At 41.9% G+C, this 14998-nt stretch overlaps 1 protein-coding gene and 1 long non-coding RNA gene across 2 annotated transcripts in view; one reads left to right on the top strand and one right to left on the bottom strand.

Annotated features, from left to right (window-relative positions):
- Positions 1–14998, bottom strand: part of LOC147336563 (uncharacterized) — a 420745-nt gene that overhangs the window by 283264 nt on the left and 122483 nt on the right. The window lies entirely within an intron of this gene.
- On the top strand, positions 12364–14880 carry LOC147336573 (protein NLRC3-like). The gene is made up of 2 exons (XM_086265420.1): positions 12364–12496; positions 12638–14880. The coding sequence occupies exons 1-2, from the start codon at positions 12364–12366 to the stop codon at positions 13627–13629; spliced, it is 1125 nt and encodes a 374-aa protein (XP_086121546.1). The 3' UTR covers positions 13630–14880.

Here is a 14998-nt window from a genome sequence, read left to right as displayed (position 1 = left end):
TGTTTAATTCTGCCATTGCGCAGAGAGGTGTTCGTGGTATCTCCACCAATGAGAATATAGTGCCTCTGGTCCTGGGGTAAGTCGTTAGAACTACTTTTATTAGCATTCATAGCTATAAGAGTTTAAGGTTACATTTATCTGTTTCAGGGTTTCACTGCTGTACTCACCTCTCCATGGCAAATTGCCAACCTAAATTGGAAGAGTGAACTGCCTTCTCAGCTGCTGTTGTGAACTCCTCCTTGGTGGAGTCTGCTGTCTTGTCTTGTTTTGTCTTATCGTGTTTTTATTAAGTAGGCTTACCTTTTTTTGGGTTCGCCTGGTGTTCTATTTTACCCTGGACTGTTGCTCGTACCCACGCTTCTGTGATCGGGCTGAAGTGATTCTCTGCCCGAGTGTCGTGCTGGGACTCTAAATCGCCTGGGTGGCCGGTCTCAGCCGGTGGGGAGCCAGACCGGCCTACGCCTGAGAATAATTATTACCAGCACGAGTGGTAGTTTGACCCGTGGGGAATAAGCCTTTCGTGTGTGTGTGTGTGTGTGTGTGTGTGTGTGTGTGTGTGTGTGTGTGTGTGTGTTCTGTTATTAAAGCGTGTTTTAGTCTTTTTATGATTTGTAGCGAGCCTGACGCTCGGTGTCCTTTTATTCTTTTAACATACTTTTCTGTGTTTTATTTCAGTGAAGGAGGATGAGCCAGTGGCCCTGGGACCTCAGGTGGTGGGTCGTTTTCACACTTTCTTTTGTACAGCACTGGGTGGTCTGCAGTGATTCTTTTGGTGTGATTTTCTTTTGGTTCCACGGCTGCTGGTAAGTCCAAGTTCCACGATTGTTTATTTTTATTGTAGGACACTGTCAATAATGACGCTACATCTTGACTTTTAATATTTTATTTATAAAATATTATTTATAATATTTTATTCATTTCTATAAATAAAACTGTTTTAATATTGGAAGCCAACCTGCCTCAGTGTGCATCCTTGAATCTGTGCGGTCTTCTTTTATTCCTTTTATTTATTTTTCTTAAATATATTTCCTGGGGGTGTAATTCCCCTAGGTGGCGTTGTCAAGTTTATTTATTTTGTTCATAACCCCGCCGACCACTTGGTCACACTATGATAGAAACAGCTGCTAGCAGTGGGTAGTTTGACTTTGATACGCTGCTCTATAAAGCAAACAAAGGTTTGTGCAGCTCCTCTTCAGAAAAGTGTTCAGAGAGCAGCTGCTGTATTATTATTATTTTTTTTTTTTTTTTGTGTCCCGTTTGGATCTATAGCCATCAGAATTGTTGTCTTGAGGCCAAGAAAGATGCCAAGCGGATTTATTTTACCAAGTGGATCATCATGGCCTTGCCATATTGGTCAATTTGGTTGACCTTTATTATAATTATGAATTTATTTTATTTTCAGTTGCAAACGGGACAGATATAACTGTGGGATAGGACAGGGGGAAAGAATGAAAGAGAGAGGGGGAGAGAAAGAAAGAAAACCAAAGGGGAGAAGAGAGAAAAAAAAAACTCCTGGGTCACCTGTATGGAGAAAAAAAAACAGAGACGACAGCAAACAGCAAAGAGCAACATAATAATAGAAAAAAAAAAAGCACCATCACAATAAACTAGCTAGTCATAGATATCAATAGTTACTAAATAATAAACGATATTGTGCAGCACGCAAGATAGACAGCGCACAGTGTGCTTTGAGGCAGCAGCCAAGAAAGCTGTAGTCCGCGTCTGTGAATACCCATGTGTACACCTGTGTGCATACCTGTGTGGATCAGCATGCTTGCATTCCAAAGGTTTCTCCATGTAATGATCTGCTAGGGAGTGTGGGGAGCCACAGCCCTGTCCTTTATGGTATCAAGCAGGTATGGAGGAGATCAAAACTCCAGACATCCAGAGGCCCCCAGAACACAAGAGACCAAGGAAGACCCACAGAGGGGCAGCTGCGCCACTGTCCCAGTAAGAGCTAAGGAGAGTCCCAGATGAGGGCTCATTCAGCAGCCACGGAGCAGAAGCCAGGGGGAGTTGCAGTGACGCGCCCGTGAGCTCCGCCGGCAGCCAGCTGTGCCTGAGTGACCGAGCCCCAGGCCGAGAGGCCGGGGGGCACCCCACCTCCGAAATGGCCCGAGCGAGCCCCAATAAGCGGCCGCCAAGGAGTGAGCCGGTGTGTACCCGGACGCCCACCCCCAGATACAAAGAACCACCAACGCACCGACACCTGAGGGAGTCTGCCACCGGCAGCCGCTGTATTAGACAAAGGCTCGTCGTGTGAGCCCGAGCCCAGATGTGTGTAACAGCTGGATGAAGGAGAACCATCACAGTCGCGTCTCCATCCCGCCTTTATTAATGAACTTCCTGTTGCTTGCAGATGACAGGAACACAAAGTGTTTGTGCCACGTGATGCTGCAGGATTTGTTAACGTGTCCATGATGGTAACATCTCCTCGTCTAACTGCAAACACATGAGCGCTCCTAATGGCAGCTATCACAGCCACACAGGCAGACTGTGTCTCACTGTTGCATTCAGGGACATTTGTTTTCCTGCAAAAAGCTGAACTCTAATTTAAGAGGACTGTTACTGACAGGAAGCAGCTGCATTATCTGCAGTCTGTGTGACCACAGCTGCTTCAATCACTTTATCAGAGAATTGATCATTGAATAAAACATGTTTGTGTCTGCAGAGGTCACAGTCTGCAGGATCCAGCTGTCCGTCTGTGAGGAGTGACTGGTCCAAACATCACCCTCCAGACTTCAGTGCTGAACCTGGACCAACGAGGTCAGAGAACTGCGATGACTCCTTTACATGTTTGTGTTTTCCTGGATAAATATGACCAAAGATTCATTAAAAAGATAAAAATCTTAGACTTTGTCCTGTAGCGCTGTGTGGCAGGCAGGATTGGACCCAAACACAACAGGATGAAGTCAAAGAGGCAGCTTTATTTCAGCTGTGAACATGCAAACAGCAGAAATAGGGAAACATAACTGTAGGTTTGCAGAATCAGAAATCAGAATCAGAAAGGGTTTTATTGCCAAATGTTGAGCAGGTTTACAACATTAGGAAATTGCTGCGGTGCTTCACTGCAAACATACTGTCATAAATTGTGCTTAAATAGACATGAAAAAATAAAAGTAAGAATAAGAATTAAAAGTGCTACATAGAAAGATATATGCATGAGATATACATGAGATATACATGTAGCGAGCGAAAGCCACCGAGTAACCGCTAAGGGCCTCTATACTACTTGGGCAAACTTTCAGGCCCAAAGCTCTCACAGGAACGAGCCCAGAATAAACAGGACAAGAGGGTCAATATCAGTCAGATATGTTAAAATTTATTATTTTAAAAGAACACAAAGGGTTTGCAAAAGGCCTAAAACATCAAAAAATGGTAAAAAGGTCACTAACGACCACAAGATAGTGTTATTGGTGCAACCTGCCAGCAATGCAACTATCACCTGAGGGCTTGCTCTCCCTTGGCGGTCCCAGATGCTCGTTGCTTTAAAAGAAACAAATCCACCCCAAATAAATACGAGCCCAACAGAACACTTATCGCATGCACTAAGTGCTAGTTCAGGCAATAATCGGTGGCACTAAAAATCACTCTTAATAAAAACTTATTCACTGCAAATCCACACAGAGCACCTCTAAAGATCCTAATTCCCCTAAGGTAAGAGTCCCACTCAGGGATTGCACATTGCCCGACTAATATTGCACCAGCCCAGTAGAAATAAAAACAAACCCGGCATAAAAAAAACAGTTTTAAAAGGTGACCCTACCAAAACCAAAAACACAACAACAAGGAGAAGGAGGGGAAAAAAACAGTGACAAATTCACATGTGCAGCCTGCCCTGCAGGAGGCAATACAATATAAATTAGATTATAGTGCATCAATATACTTTTTTTTAATGTCAAATATATTAAGTTAACATACCTCCAGCAGACAACTGTGTTTGCTGCACACCTGGCTTATCTTGGCTTATCTTGTAAAAATCACTACTAAAACATAAAATACAATAAACATCAAATACATTTCAACAAATTTAAAAAAAACACTAAAAGAAAAACAGCCTGTACCTCGAACCTCTGCTGTAGAGGTTTAAAACAACTGTTTGTGTAGCAGACAATTAAAACTTCTCAGGCTCTTCACCTACTCACACAACCATTGTTCACAGCCGCTCGTCAGTGGAAATGAAGAGCACCTGCTGCTACTTCCTCTTTTATACCCTCCATTGGATCCCCTGGGTCCTAAAGACTTCCCCATTACATATACATGAGAATAAGAATTAAAAGTGCTACGTAGAAAGATATATACATGAGTGCTCAGTATCAGTGATCAGTGCCAAACATGGAATGATGCAGTGAACACAGCGTAGGGTCATGTGTTAGGGGTGGGAACGGTCGTACGTTTACTGTTCATGTGTCCAACAGCAGAGGGGAAGAAACTGTTCTTACGGCGAGAGGTTCTGGTGCGAATGGACCGGAGCCTCCTGCCTGAGGGGAGCAGGTCAAACAGACTGTGTCCAGGGTGAGAAGGGTCAGCTGAGATCCGAGCTGCACGCCCCAGTGTCCTGGAGGTGAATGAAGCCTCAGCTCGACGCTCCAGTTTGTCCCTCTTTTCCTTCTCCAAACAGCCACATCAGGAGTCTCTGATGGAGTTTTAAAATATTTAATTACAAATGTCCAAAGATGGGTTCAGGATACCAGAATCCACAATTATTAAAGCTAAAATAGTTCACAGGATTTGGACTTTGTTAGGTGACGAGAGAACATCAAAGTGTTTTTTATCTTTAAACAGTATTTTTATCACTTCAGTTGCTCTCACAGCCCTGTTTGTTATTTTACCAGAGCTCTTATGTTTCACTCAGTGCTCCCACCAAACACCTTGGAGGACACATTAGTGTGATTTAGATTTCATTGGTGTAAACACCAGTCACACAAGCTAACCCATGGAGGCAGCAGCAGGCTTTGTGTTTGGTAAAGTCTGTTGGCTTAAACTAAGAGAGTTTAGTTTGTTAGCACAAAGAGCTGTCAGCTAAAGCCCCGAATGCACTTTGAATACAGACGAACTGAGAAAAACACTTTAAATACAGCAAACAGTCAAACTGACAACATCTTGTTCTGCTGATCATCCGCAGCAGTACGTTTAGCATTCATGCTAGCAGCAGGCTATGACTGTCCACAAGGCTTAATATACGTGTGTGTTTGATATAATGCCAACAAGTACAAATAGGTGTTCTTACAGGTCTTAATCACAGAGGTCTGATAAGTCTGGTGACTTTCACACTCAGCAATTTTGCTGCCTTTTATTTTATATTGGCCTTTTTAAAGCCCTTCAAAGTCTCCCACATTCATACAGAGCTTTTAACACCAAACTCCTTTACAGTCCTTCTCCTCTCACACACGATCACACGACTGATTTGTCTGCAGCAGCTGTGTTACTGCTAGTATTTTATTATGTGTGTAATCTCCTCATATTGTTCCTGTGGTTTAGTTTGACTTCCTTCTGCAAACTCAGCTGCTCTGTTGCTGATACACATCTCCATGAATATGATTGATCAGATGCTGCCAACACCATGTGTTTCATGTGAGCGCTCAGCTGAAACCCTGGGTTGACTTATCGAGTTAATAACAAGCTTCACGTGACTGTGAATGCTAAAGTGAATCCAGATAAAGGAAAGAGACCCTGCTAATGTTGGACTCACTTCTTAGTGTAGATCCCAGGAGAAAGTTCAACATAGCCATTCTTTGAGCTAGCTCGACCAAACCTGAGACCACAGTGCAGGATAATGATTATCATCTGTCTCTGTCAAGGACATTTAAAATCCACAAATAACAAAAATAATTATATTTGATCATTAAAAATGTGTTTTCACTTAAAAAAGCATGAGCACACTGGTGGATTACAGAAACATGAAAACTCGTTAACAGTAAAGTTAATTTAGGCGTAAACAAAGTGTCAAACATACTTAAGTAGAAGGACTGATGTTTGTGTTAAAATACCCTCTTAAAGCTGAAATACTGATTCAACTTCTTTACTCAAGTAAAGGTAAAAGAGTACAGGCTCTGAAATGTACTCACGGTATTAAAGTAAAAACTCCATCTTTGAAGGAAATTTCTGCCAGTTTTTGTGCAAAGTTACCTGAATTTCTACCTCCAACATTAATATGAGAAAATTATCTGAACTCTTATTCTAATGAATTTAATCAGCTTGAACATTTTGTAGCACAAAAGTAGAAAAAACTCAAAGGGAATAAAAAATAGCTCAATTTGGGCGGCTTTGCCTCAACACCTAAACAGGAAAATGAGTTTAGTCAAGTATTAAAGTGGGATTGAAGAGGTCAGGAAACCAGAGATCAGGTGTTGTGGTGCAGCATGGTCACAAGAATCATTTAGAAATGGGTCGAAATATTTTCTCTTCTAGATTTTTTGCACAGTCTGATGTGCTGCTGCTCTGAGGTTTACTGCTCTCTGTGTGCTTAGAAAACTGTGAAGTACAAGTAGATTTGACACAAGTTATAATGGCTGATTTCCATATAACGGTGGAATACAGGGACTTAATCGTTAAGTAAGAAGAAAATTTGAAGCCTAATCTTGAAAGTAGAGATAGTGTCTGTCTCCTGAATCCAAACTGGAAGCTGGTTCCACAGAAGAGGGGCCTGAAAACTGAAGGTTCTCCCTCCCATTCTACTTTTAAATACTCTAGGAACAACAAGTAGGCCTGCAGTGTGAGAGCGAAGTGCTCTAATAGGGTGATATGGTACTACAAGGTCATTAAGATAAGATGGGGCCTGATTATTTAAGACTTTTTAAGACTTCTACTTTTAAATACTCTAGGAACAACAAGTAGGCCTGCAGTGTGAGAGCGAAGTGCTCTAATAGGGTGATATGGTACTACAGGGTCATTAAGATAAGATGGGGCCTGATTATTTAAGACCTTGTATGTGAGGAGCAGGATTTTGAATTCTGGATTTAACAGGAAGCCAATCAAGGGAAGCCAAAACAGGAGAAATATGCTCTCTCTTTCTAGTCCCTGTCAGCACTCTTGCTGCAGCATTTTTGGATCAGCTGAAGGCTTTTCAGGGAGTTTTTAGGACTTCCTGATAATAATGAATTACAGTCGTCCAGCCTGGAAGTAATAAATGCATGAACTAGTTTTTCAGCGTCACTCTGAGACAGGATATTTCTAACTTTAGAGATGTTGCCCAAATGGAAGAACACAGTCTTACATATTTGTTTAATATGTGCGTTGAAGGACATGTCCTGGTCAAAAATGACTCCAAGGTTCCTCACAGTGTAACTGGAGGACAAGGTAATGCCATCCAGGGTAAGAATCTGGTTAGATGAAACCGCTCTGACCAAAGTGTTTAATGACATTTGTCTGAATACAGACAGTGGAAAAATGTCAGTCTTAGTTTTACTGGATCTCAGTGCAGCATTTGATACAGTTGACCACAACATATTACTCAAACGACTGGAGAACTGGACAGGTCTTTCAGGAACTGTACTAAACTGGTTCAAAACATACTTAGAAAACAGGAAATACTTTGTATCAATAGGTAACTTCACATCTGAGCAGACAAGTATCACATGTGGAGTTCCCCAAGGTTCCATCTTGGGACCCCTTCTGTTTAACATTTACATGCTCCCACTGGCACAGATTATAAACAACAACAAAATAAACTATCACAGCTATGCAGATGACACACAAATATATATCACAATGTCACCAGGAGACCAAGGCCCTGTGCAGGCTCTTGGTAAATGCATTGAGGAAATCAATGACTGGTTGTGCCACAATTTTCTCCAGCTAAACAAAAACAAAACTGAGGTAATAGTCTTTGGCGCCAAAGAAAAACGATTACAGGTCACCAGAGAACTTCAATCTATACATCTAAAAACCACAAACCAGGCGAGAAATTTGGGTGTAGTGATGGATGCAGACCTAAACTTAGAAAAACACATTAAGACAATAACAAAGTCAGCTTACTATCACCTCAAGAATATTTCAAGGATAAAAGATCTGATGTCTCAACAGGACCTGGAAAAACTAGTCCATGCATTCATCTTTAGTAGGCTTGATTACTGTAACAGCATCTTTACAGGTCTACCGAAAAAATCAGTCAGACAACTACAGCTCATTCAGAACTCTGCTGCTCGAGTCCTCACTAAGACCAAAAAAGTGGACCACATCAGTCCAGCTCTGAGGTCTTTACACTGGCTGCCTGTCCGTCAGAGGATAGACTTTAAAGTTCTGATGCTGGTCTATAAAGCTCTGAATGGTTTAGGACCAAAATACATCAATGACCTCCTGACCCAGTATGAACCTTCCAGATCCCTCAGGTCATCTGGATCCGGTCTTTTATCAGTTCCCAGAGTCAGAACCAGACACGGAGAAGCTGCATTCAGCTTTTATGCTCCTTATATCTGGAACAAACTCCCAGAAAGCCTCAGATCAGCTGAAACACTCAGTTTATTTAAATCCAGGTTGAAGACTCACCTGTTCTCAGCTGCATTTGAATAAAGCACCAAATCCACACTTTTAAGCTTAAATTTCAAAACTTACATTTAACTACTGATTTTATCTACTGTTCTGATTTTATCTGTTTTGATTTTATATACTGTTTTGTTTGTTTGTTTGTTTGTTTGTTAATTAGTTAGTTAGTTTATTTGCTTGTTTTAATCAATTTTAAATCATGCTTTTTATTTGTTTTTGTTTCTAATGTCTCTGTAAAGCACTTTGAATCACCTTGTTGTTGAATTGTGCTATACAAATAAACTTGCCTTGCCTTGCCTTGCCTAGATACCATATTTCTAAGATTCTCAGGGCCGAGTACAATAACCTCAGTTTGATCTGAATTAAGAAGCAGAAAGTTAGCTGCCTTGGTGATTTCAACATCCATGTCTGCTGTGACTCTAAACTTCTGGTCAAGGACTTTTTAAATATTATTGACTCTTTTAACTTGACCCAGCGGGTTACTGGTCCCACGCATGAAAAAGGTCACACACTAGTCTTGGAGCTTTCCCACGGGCTGGATGTGTGCGTCACTGAAATATCTGAGTTGGGCATCTCCGATCATTTTCCTGTGTTGTTCACTGTAACTATGCGCCGCTTGGTAGATAAGCCATGCGCCTCAGCGTGTAAAAAGTGAGCGCTTAATGCTCTAACAGCGCCGCTTTTTCTGCTGCCTTTATGGACTCTGGAATAATGAACTCCAGCTGTTAAAGTGTTGAGGACCTTTCGGACATTCTTCATTCTACCTGCACTGATACTTTGGACTCTATTGCTCCGTTCAGGACTCTGCGCACTCAGCATTTATCAGAGCTGTGGTTGAATGAACATACGGGCTCCCTTAGACGTGACTGTAGACGCGCTGAAAGGAGATGGAAAAAAGACAGATTGTTTCTCTACAGATTTTAAGGACTTTCTGTCTTTCTGCTCACCAAGAAGCTGTAAAACCTGCAGACACAGTTTGTCTTAAACTTAGTGTCAGTAAACAGTCACAGGCCTCAGGTACTTTTTAATGTCCTCAATCGCTTTCTTCGTTCACGTGATAATGTCGGAGTCATTTCTTCACCAAGTATTTCTGATGATTTTTTAGCATTTTTAACTTCAAGGTTCTATCTATTAGGGCTCTTGTCTCGCCGACTGCTGCCTCAGATCCGAGTCTTTCTCCTGTGTGCTCAGCTGTCTTAGAGCAGTTTGATCCCATCTCCCTTAATGACTTGACTGCGGTAGTTTGTAACCTAAGATCATCACACTGCCCCTCTGATTGTCGCCCCAACTACTCTTTCAAGGATTGTCAGGTTGGAGATCGGCCTATAATTAGCTAAGACAGCTGGGTCTAGGGATGCTTTTTAAGTAAAGGTTTAACTACAGCCAGCTAAGGATGGGTACCGTTTAGAAAACCTGCTAAATCAGAATCAGTTGCTGATGATGGCTTTTTTCTTTTACATTAATCATGTATAATCTTAACTCAAAGTGAACATAGACTTGATTGAAGTAACTCAGATCAGCCAATTCAAAATGCTAATTCTATCAACTATTGAGTTTATGGCTAGACTCAGTTTGTTGGCCCTGCACCTTAAAACTATTCCCTGTTTGTCCCTCATGTTTTTTGGATATTGTTTTCACATCTTATGTCACGGCTAGCGGGGCGAGCCATGTTGAATTTAATAAAGGACCCAAGATGCCGACACTGCTGTGAAGTGAGTGAGCTTTATTGAAACGGTGAAGTGCAGTGGAGATGGCCTGTGCAGAAGCTAAGATAACCTCTACTGAAAAAACTAAAAAACTAACCTGAAACCTTAAACGGAGACACGGGGAGATAACACAGACGAACCAGCAACAAGCAGGAGAAAACAAAGGGCTCATATACACAAAAGAGCCATCAGGGAATGAGAAAAGGGAGACACAGCAGGATTCATTGGACATAACCAGACAAGGGGAAGAAAAAGTAGACACACTAACGTAGGACATGGCACTGTCAAAATAAAACAGGAAGTGAACACAGAGACACAATACTAACACAGTACAGAGGGAACACAGAAACCAAAACCTCAGAACTAGAAAATCTTAATCAGAATGAAATTGTAACAAAAGACAATAACAATCAAAACAAACCACTGAGTCCACAGACTCGGGACATACATCGGCTCAAACTGTGGTCATAAATATTTTGTACTTGTAAGTCAGACTGTGTAGTTGTGAACTGAGTTTTGTAACATTGTAAAACAAAATGTCTGAAAAGTTTATGTTTTTGCGTTCATTGACTTGTGTGTGTAAAAATGTAAAAAATATAATAAATGTAAGAAACATTAGAACTACTTTTGCTGACACAAAGTTTGGCGAGCACTGCAAGTTGTCACTTTAAACCAGTCACTGATATAAAGAGAGCACCTTGTTCCAGGGCATCTGAGCATGGAGGGAAAGCTTTATGCAGGAGATGGTAAGAGCTGTTGGGACTAAAGAAACTGAGCAGAAAACTACAGACATCTGGAAACTGAGTTGTTAATTCTCAGTGGGATCAGCAGGACTAGCAAAGCTTCACCATGACAGTCATCTGATTGACTGAACCCATCCAAACATCACTTCATGGACCTTTAGCTTGTGTCTGTGTGTGGACAGACATAACATGAGCTAATTATATATTACTCCTCCACAGAGTGGACCAGGAGAGAGCAGAGGTTTCCACTGGTCAGTCTGCACAGCAACATCAAACACACCTGGACTCTGTGGTTATGGTTTGTAGTACTACGTTTACATTTGTTCTTTTCAGTCACCTCTATGCTGCACTTTGTGGACCAGAGGATTGTCAGTGTGTCCAACATACATCAGAGTTTGGGCTCCATGATTTCAGTCAGATTGGGGTGACTGTAGCTCAGGAGGTGAGCAGATCAGCTACTAGTCAGAAGGTTTGTGTTAGGTGACGGCTGTGTGCGGACAGGGATAGGACCCAAGGTGCAGACTCCGGAGACAGAACTTAAACCAAAACAGCTTTAATATTGAACTCAAACATAACACAACTGGAAAAAAACTCAAAATAAACTAACACTGGTGGACTGGCAAAACACACAGCAAAATAAACGGTAGATCGCGACATGGACACAGAGAAACACAGGGCTTAAATACACAGAGTGAGCAATCAGGAAATGAGTAACAGGAGGGAAACACAGCTGGGGCAAATCAGAACTGACGAGACCAAAGAAGCGTAAACTGAACACACTGAGAAAAGACAGAGACCTTCAAAGTAAAACAGGAAACACATAACATAGACTGAACAAAGACAGACTCACATGCAGGCACTACAAAGGGAACAGAGACGTGGGAACAGGGCAGACACAAACACTGACTGAACACGGGGATATAGGAACTTAGGATACACATAGACGCGAACTAGACAAGGGGATGCAGGTGATAGGGGAGGCAGAGCAACTAAAGAAGATAGAGACATAAGCCATAAGACAGAACTCAAAGAAACCAAAAACTAGAAAGTATAAATAATATCATAAACTCAAAAACCCTGGGTCGACGACCCAGGCATCCTAACAGTTTGTGAATCAAACCCTGGCTGGCAAATGTACTGGGTAACGTACTAAACCCAAGCTGCCCTCTGATGCATCCATCAGAGTGTGAAAGAAAGTATTTAAGCATAGAACAATGTGCTTGGTTGAATGAGGCATGTTGTATAAAATGCTTTGTGTGCACAGAGTATCAAAGAGAGCTATATAAGAACCAGTCCATTTACCACTGGGTAATTCATATAGTCTTCTTTTCCAGCGGCTGGAGGACAACATCACCATGTTTGTGAAGAACGAGCTGAAGAAGATCCAGAAGGTTCTGAGTCCAGATCACCCAGAAACTTTAAAGAGCCAGATGGAGGATGAGGAGATGTTTGAAGGTGAGGATGAAGATGAAAGAAAGAGCTGCAGAGAAGCATTTCTGAAGATCACACTCCACTTCTTGAGGAGACTTAAGCAGCATGAGATGGCTGACCATCTGCAGAGCAGTAAGAGAATTTCTCTAAAGACTGAATATTGATCTTTCCTAATAGCTCAAGAAATGGACCAATAGACATTCATCCTTTCAGGGTACAGAAAGGCTGTGATATTTATTGTATAATATTTTTTTCTGAATTTCTTACCTTCAGAAATATTTGCTCCACTCTGTAAACGTGAACTTAAAGCCCAACTGAAGAAGAAGTTCCAGTGTGTGTTTGAGGGGATCGCTAAAGCAGGAAGCCCAACCCTCCTGAATCAGATCTACACAGAGCTCTACATCACAGAGGGAGGGACTACAGAGGTCAATGATGAACATGAGGTCAGACAGATTGAAACAGCATCCAGGAAACCAGACAGACCAGAAACAACAATCAGACAAGAAGACATCTTTAAAGCCTCACCTGGAAGAGACGAACCAATCAGAACAGTGCTGACAAAGGGAGTGGCTGGCATTGGGAAAACAGTCTTAACACAGAAATACAGCCTGGACTGGGCTGAAGACAAAGCCAACCAGGACATCCAGTTCATATTTCCATTCACTTTCAGAGAGCTGAATGTGCTGAAAGAGGAAAAGGTCAGCTTGGTGGAACTTGTTCATCACTTCTTTAATCAAACTAACGAATCAGGAATCTGCAGGCTTGAAGACTTCCAGGTTGTGTTCATACTTGATGGTCTGGATGAGTGTCGACTTAATTTGGACTTCAACAAAACTAAAATCCTGACTGAAACAAGAAAGTCCACCTCATTGGATGAGCTGCTGACAAACCTCATCAGAGGGAACCTGCTCCCTTCTGCTCGCCTTTGGATGACAACACGACCTGCAGCAGCCAATCAGATCCCTCCTCAGTGTGTTGACATGGTGACAGAGTGCAGAGGGTTCACTGACCCACAGAAGGAGGAGTACTTCAGGAAGAGATTCAGAGATGAGGAGCAGGCCAGCAGGATCATCTCCCACATCAAGAAAGCTCGAAGCCTCCACATCATGTGTCACATCAACGCAACACGTTCTCACTCCCAACTCGTCAAACGTGTGACGCATGGTCAGGCTCCCTCTGCTTCACTTATCGACGCGCAGGGTACCCCCCTCGCGTCGGGAATTGACGTGAAGGGTCCTCTCATTGAATACTATAGAGCTCCCTAAACGTTGCTTATTGATGACAAGAGATTGCCGCGGAAGAGCCTGTTGTCCGTATATTTCTATATTTCCAAAATCACATTGTAGTGACGTATACAGAACACAATAAATTATATAATGTAAACAACTACCTGAAAAACAGGTAGAACGATACTTTTGTATCGTTTATTGCATTTATGGAGGGAGTGATGTATGCTGGGTAATGGCACAGCTAGCGACTGGGTGACTTTATTCACCCGCTTCGGCTGTTATCAGTCCATACAATGGGCGTTATTAGCACAAATCAGTCCCATAGATATGGGCCATCTCCTGCTAGATTGTTCAGAAGGTTGTTCTCATCCATCCAGATGGAGGATCACTAACAGGAGCGTGGGAAGACTCCAGAATCCACTCTGGCTGGAATCCGGTGGATATGCAGTGTGTACAGTTAAGACCGTTTAAACGGACAGCATTTATAGAATGACTGTTAAAAGTCAGCGAGTGTCAGTAATGTTAATGTGGTTATGTTAGTAATACACCGAGTTCTAATATAACAGCTTTAAGATGCATTTGTAGATATTATTACGTGTTTTACCGTCTTTATGGTGCTAGCTTAAAGTTACGGTGTAAACGTTAGCTTATATTGGAGTAAAGCTGTTACTGTTTAAACGATGTTAGCACAGAAATATTAGCTTCTGTCATGACTGATGAAGTTACTAGTTAATAAAGTTTCCAGTAAAGTGTTTAATCGCAGCCACAGATTGACAGCAAATATTAGCTTCAGTGCATCTGTAATAAATATGTGCAAGTTTCAGTGCTTCGTTTAAACTGTATGATACTTATACTGACCCAGGGTCAGTGTAAAATACAATCCTAGCTGTGTGAACAAAGCCTGGCTCCTTTAATCCTGCATGACAAACCTCAGGATGCAGGTTATTATTACTCTTTCCTGCTGGCACACCTGTCACACCTGAGAGTCAGCTAGAAACGTACAGTGACGTGGACATCATGCAAAGACTGCCAGACTCTGTAATACTGCAAATGATCAGTGACTCAGGTTAACACTAAACTTTAAACAGTACCTCTGTGTCTCTCTGTGTTTGTGCTGAACATTTAGGATATAATAAAAACATATTCTGTCTTCATAACTATCAATAACATGAAATGATTTGCAAAGTGTGAAAGTGTTACAGCTGCAGAGAGCTGTGGCGGTATCTTTGGAAGCTGTTTACATAGCTAATAATATACGATGTAACTATGGAGACAGTAAGTCACGTGAGCTAGCTGTGCAGGTTTACTACAGTAAATAAGGTGATTGTGTGCACAGCGTACAGTGTACACACCCAGACTAAGTGGTTTCTTACACACCTGCAGCTCTGCTGTCAGAACAAATGCT

Source organism: Aulonocara sp. 'chitande type north' Nkhata Bay, linkage group LG3, assembly GCF_057382095.1.
Source record: "Aulonocara sp. 'chitande type north' Nkhata Bay isolate Kocher_YH1m ecotype deep benthic linkage group LG3, A_spYH_male_GT1.1, whole genome shotgun sequence".
NCBI classification, from domain to species: domain Eukaryota; kingdom Metazoa; phylum Chordata; class Actinopteri; order Cichliformes; family Cichlidae; genus Aulonocara; species Aulonocara sp. 'chitande type north' Nkhata Bay.
This window is presented reverse-complemented; position numbering and strand designations above follow the sequence as displayed.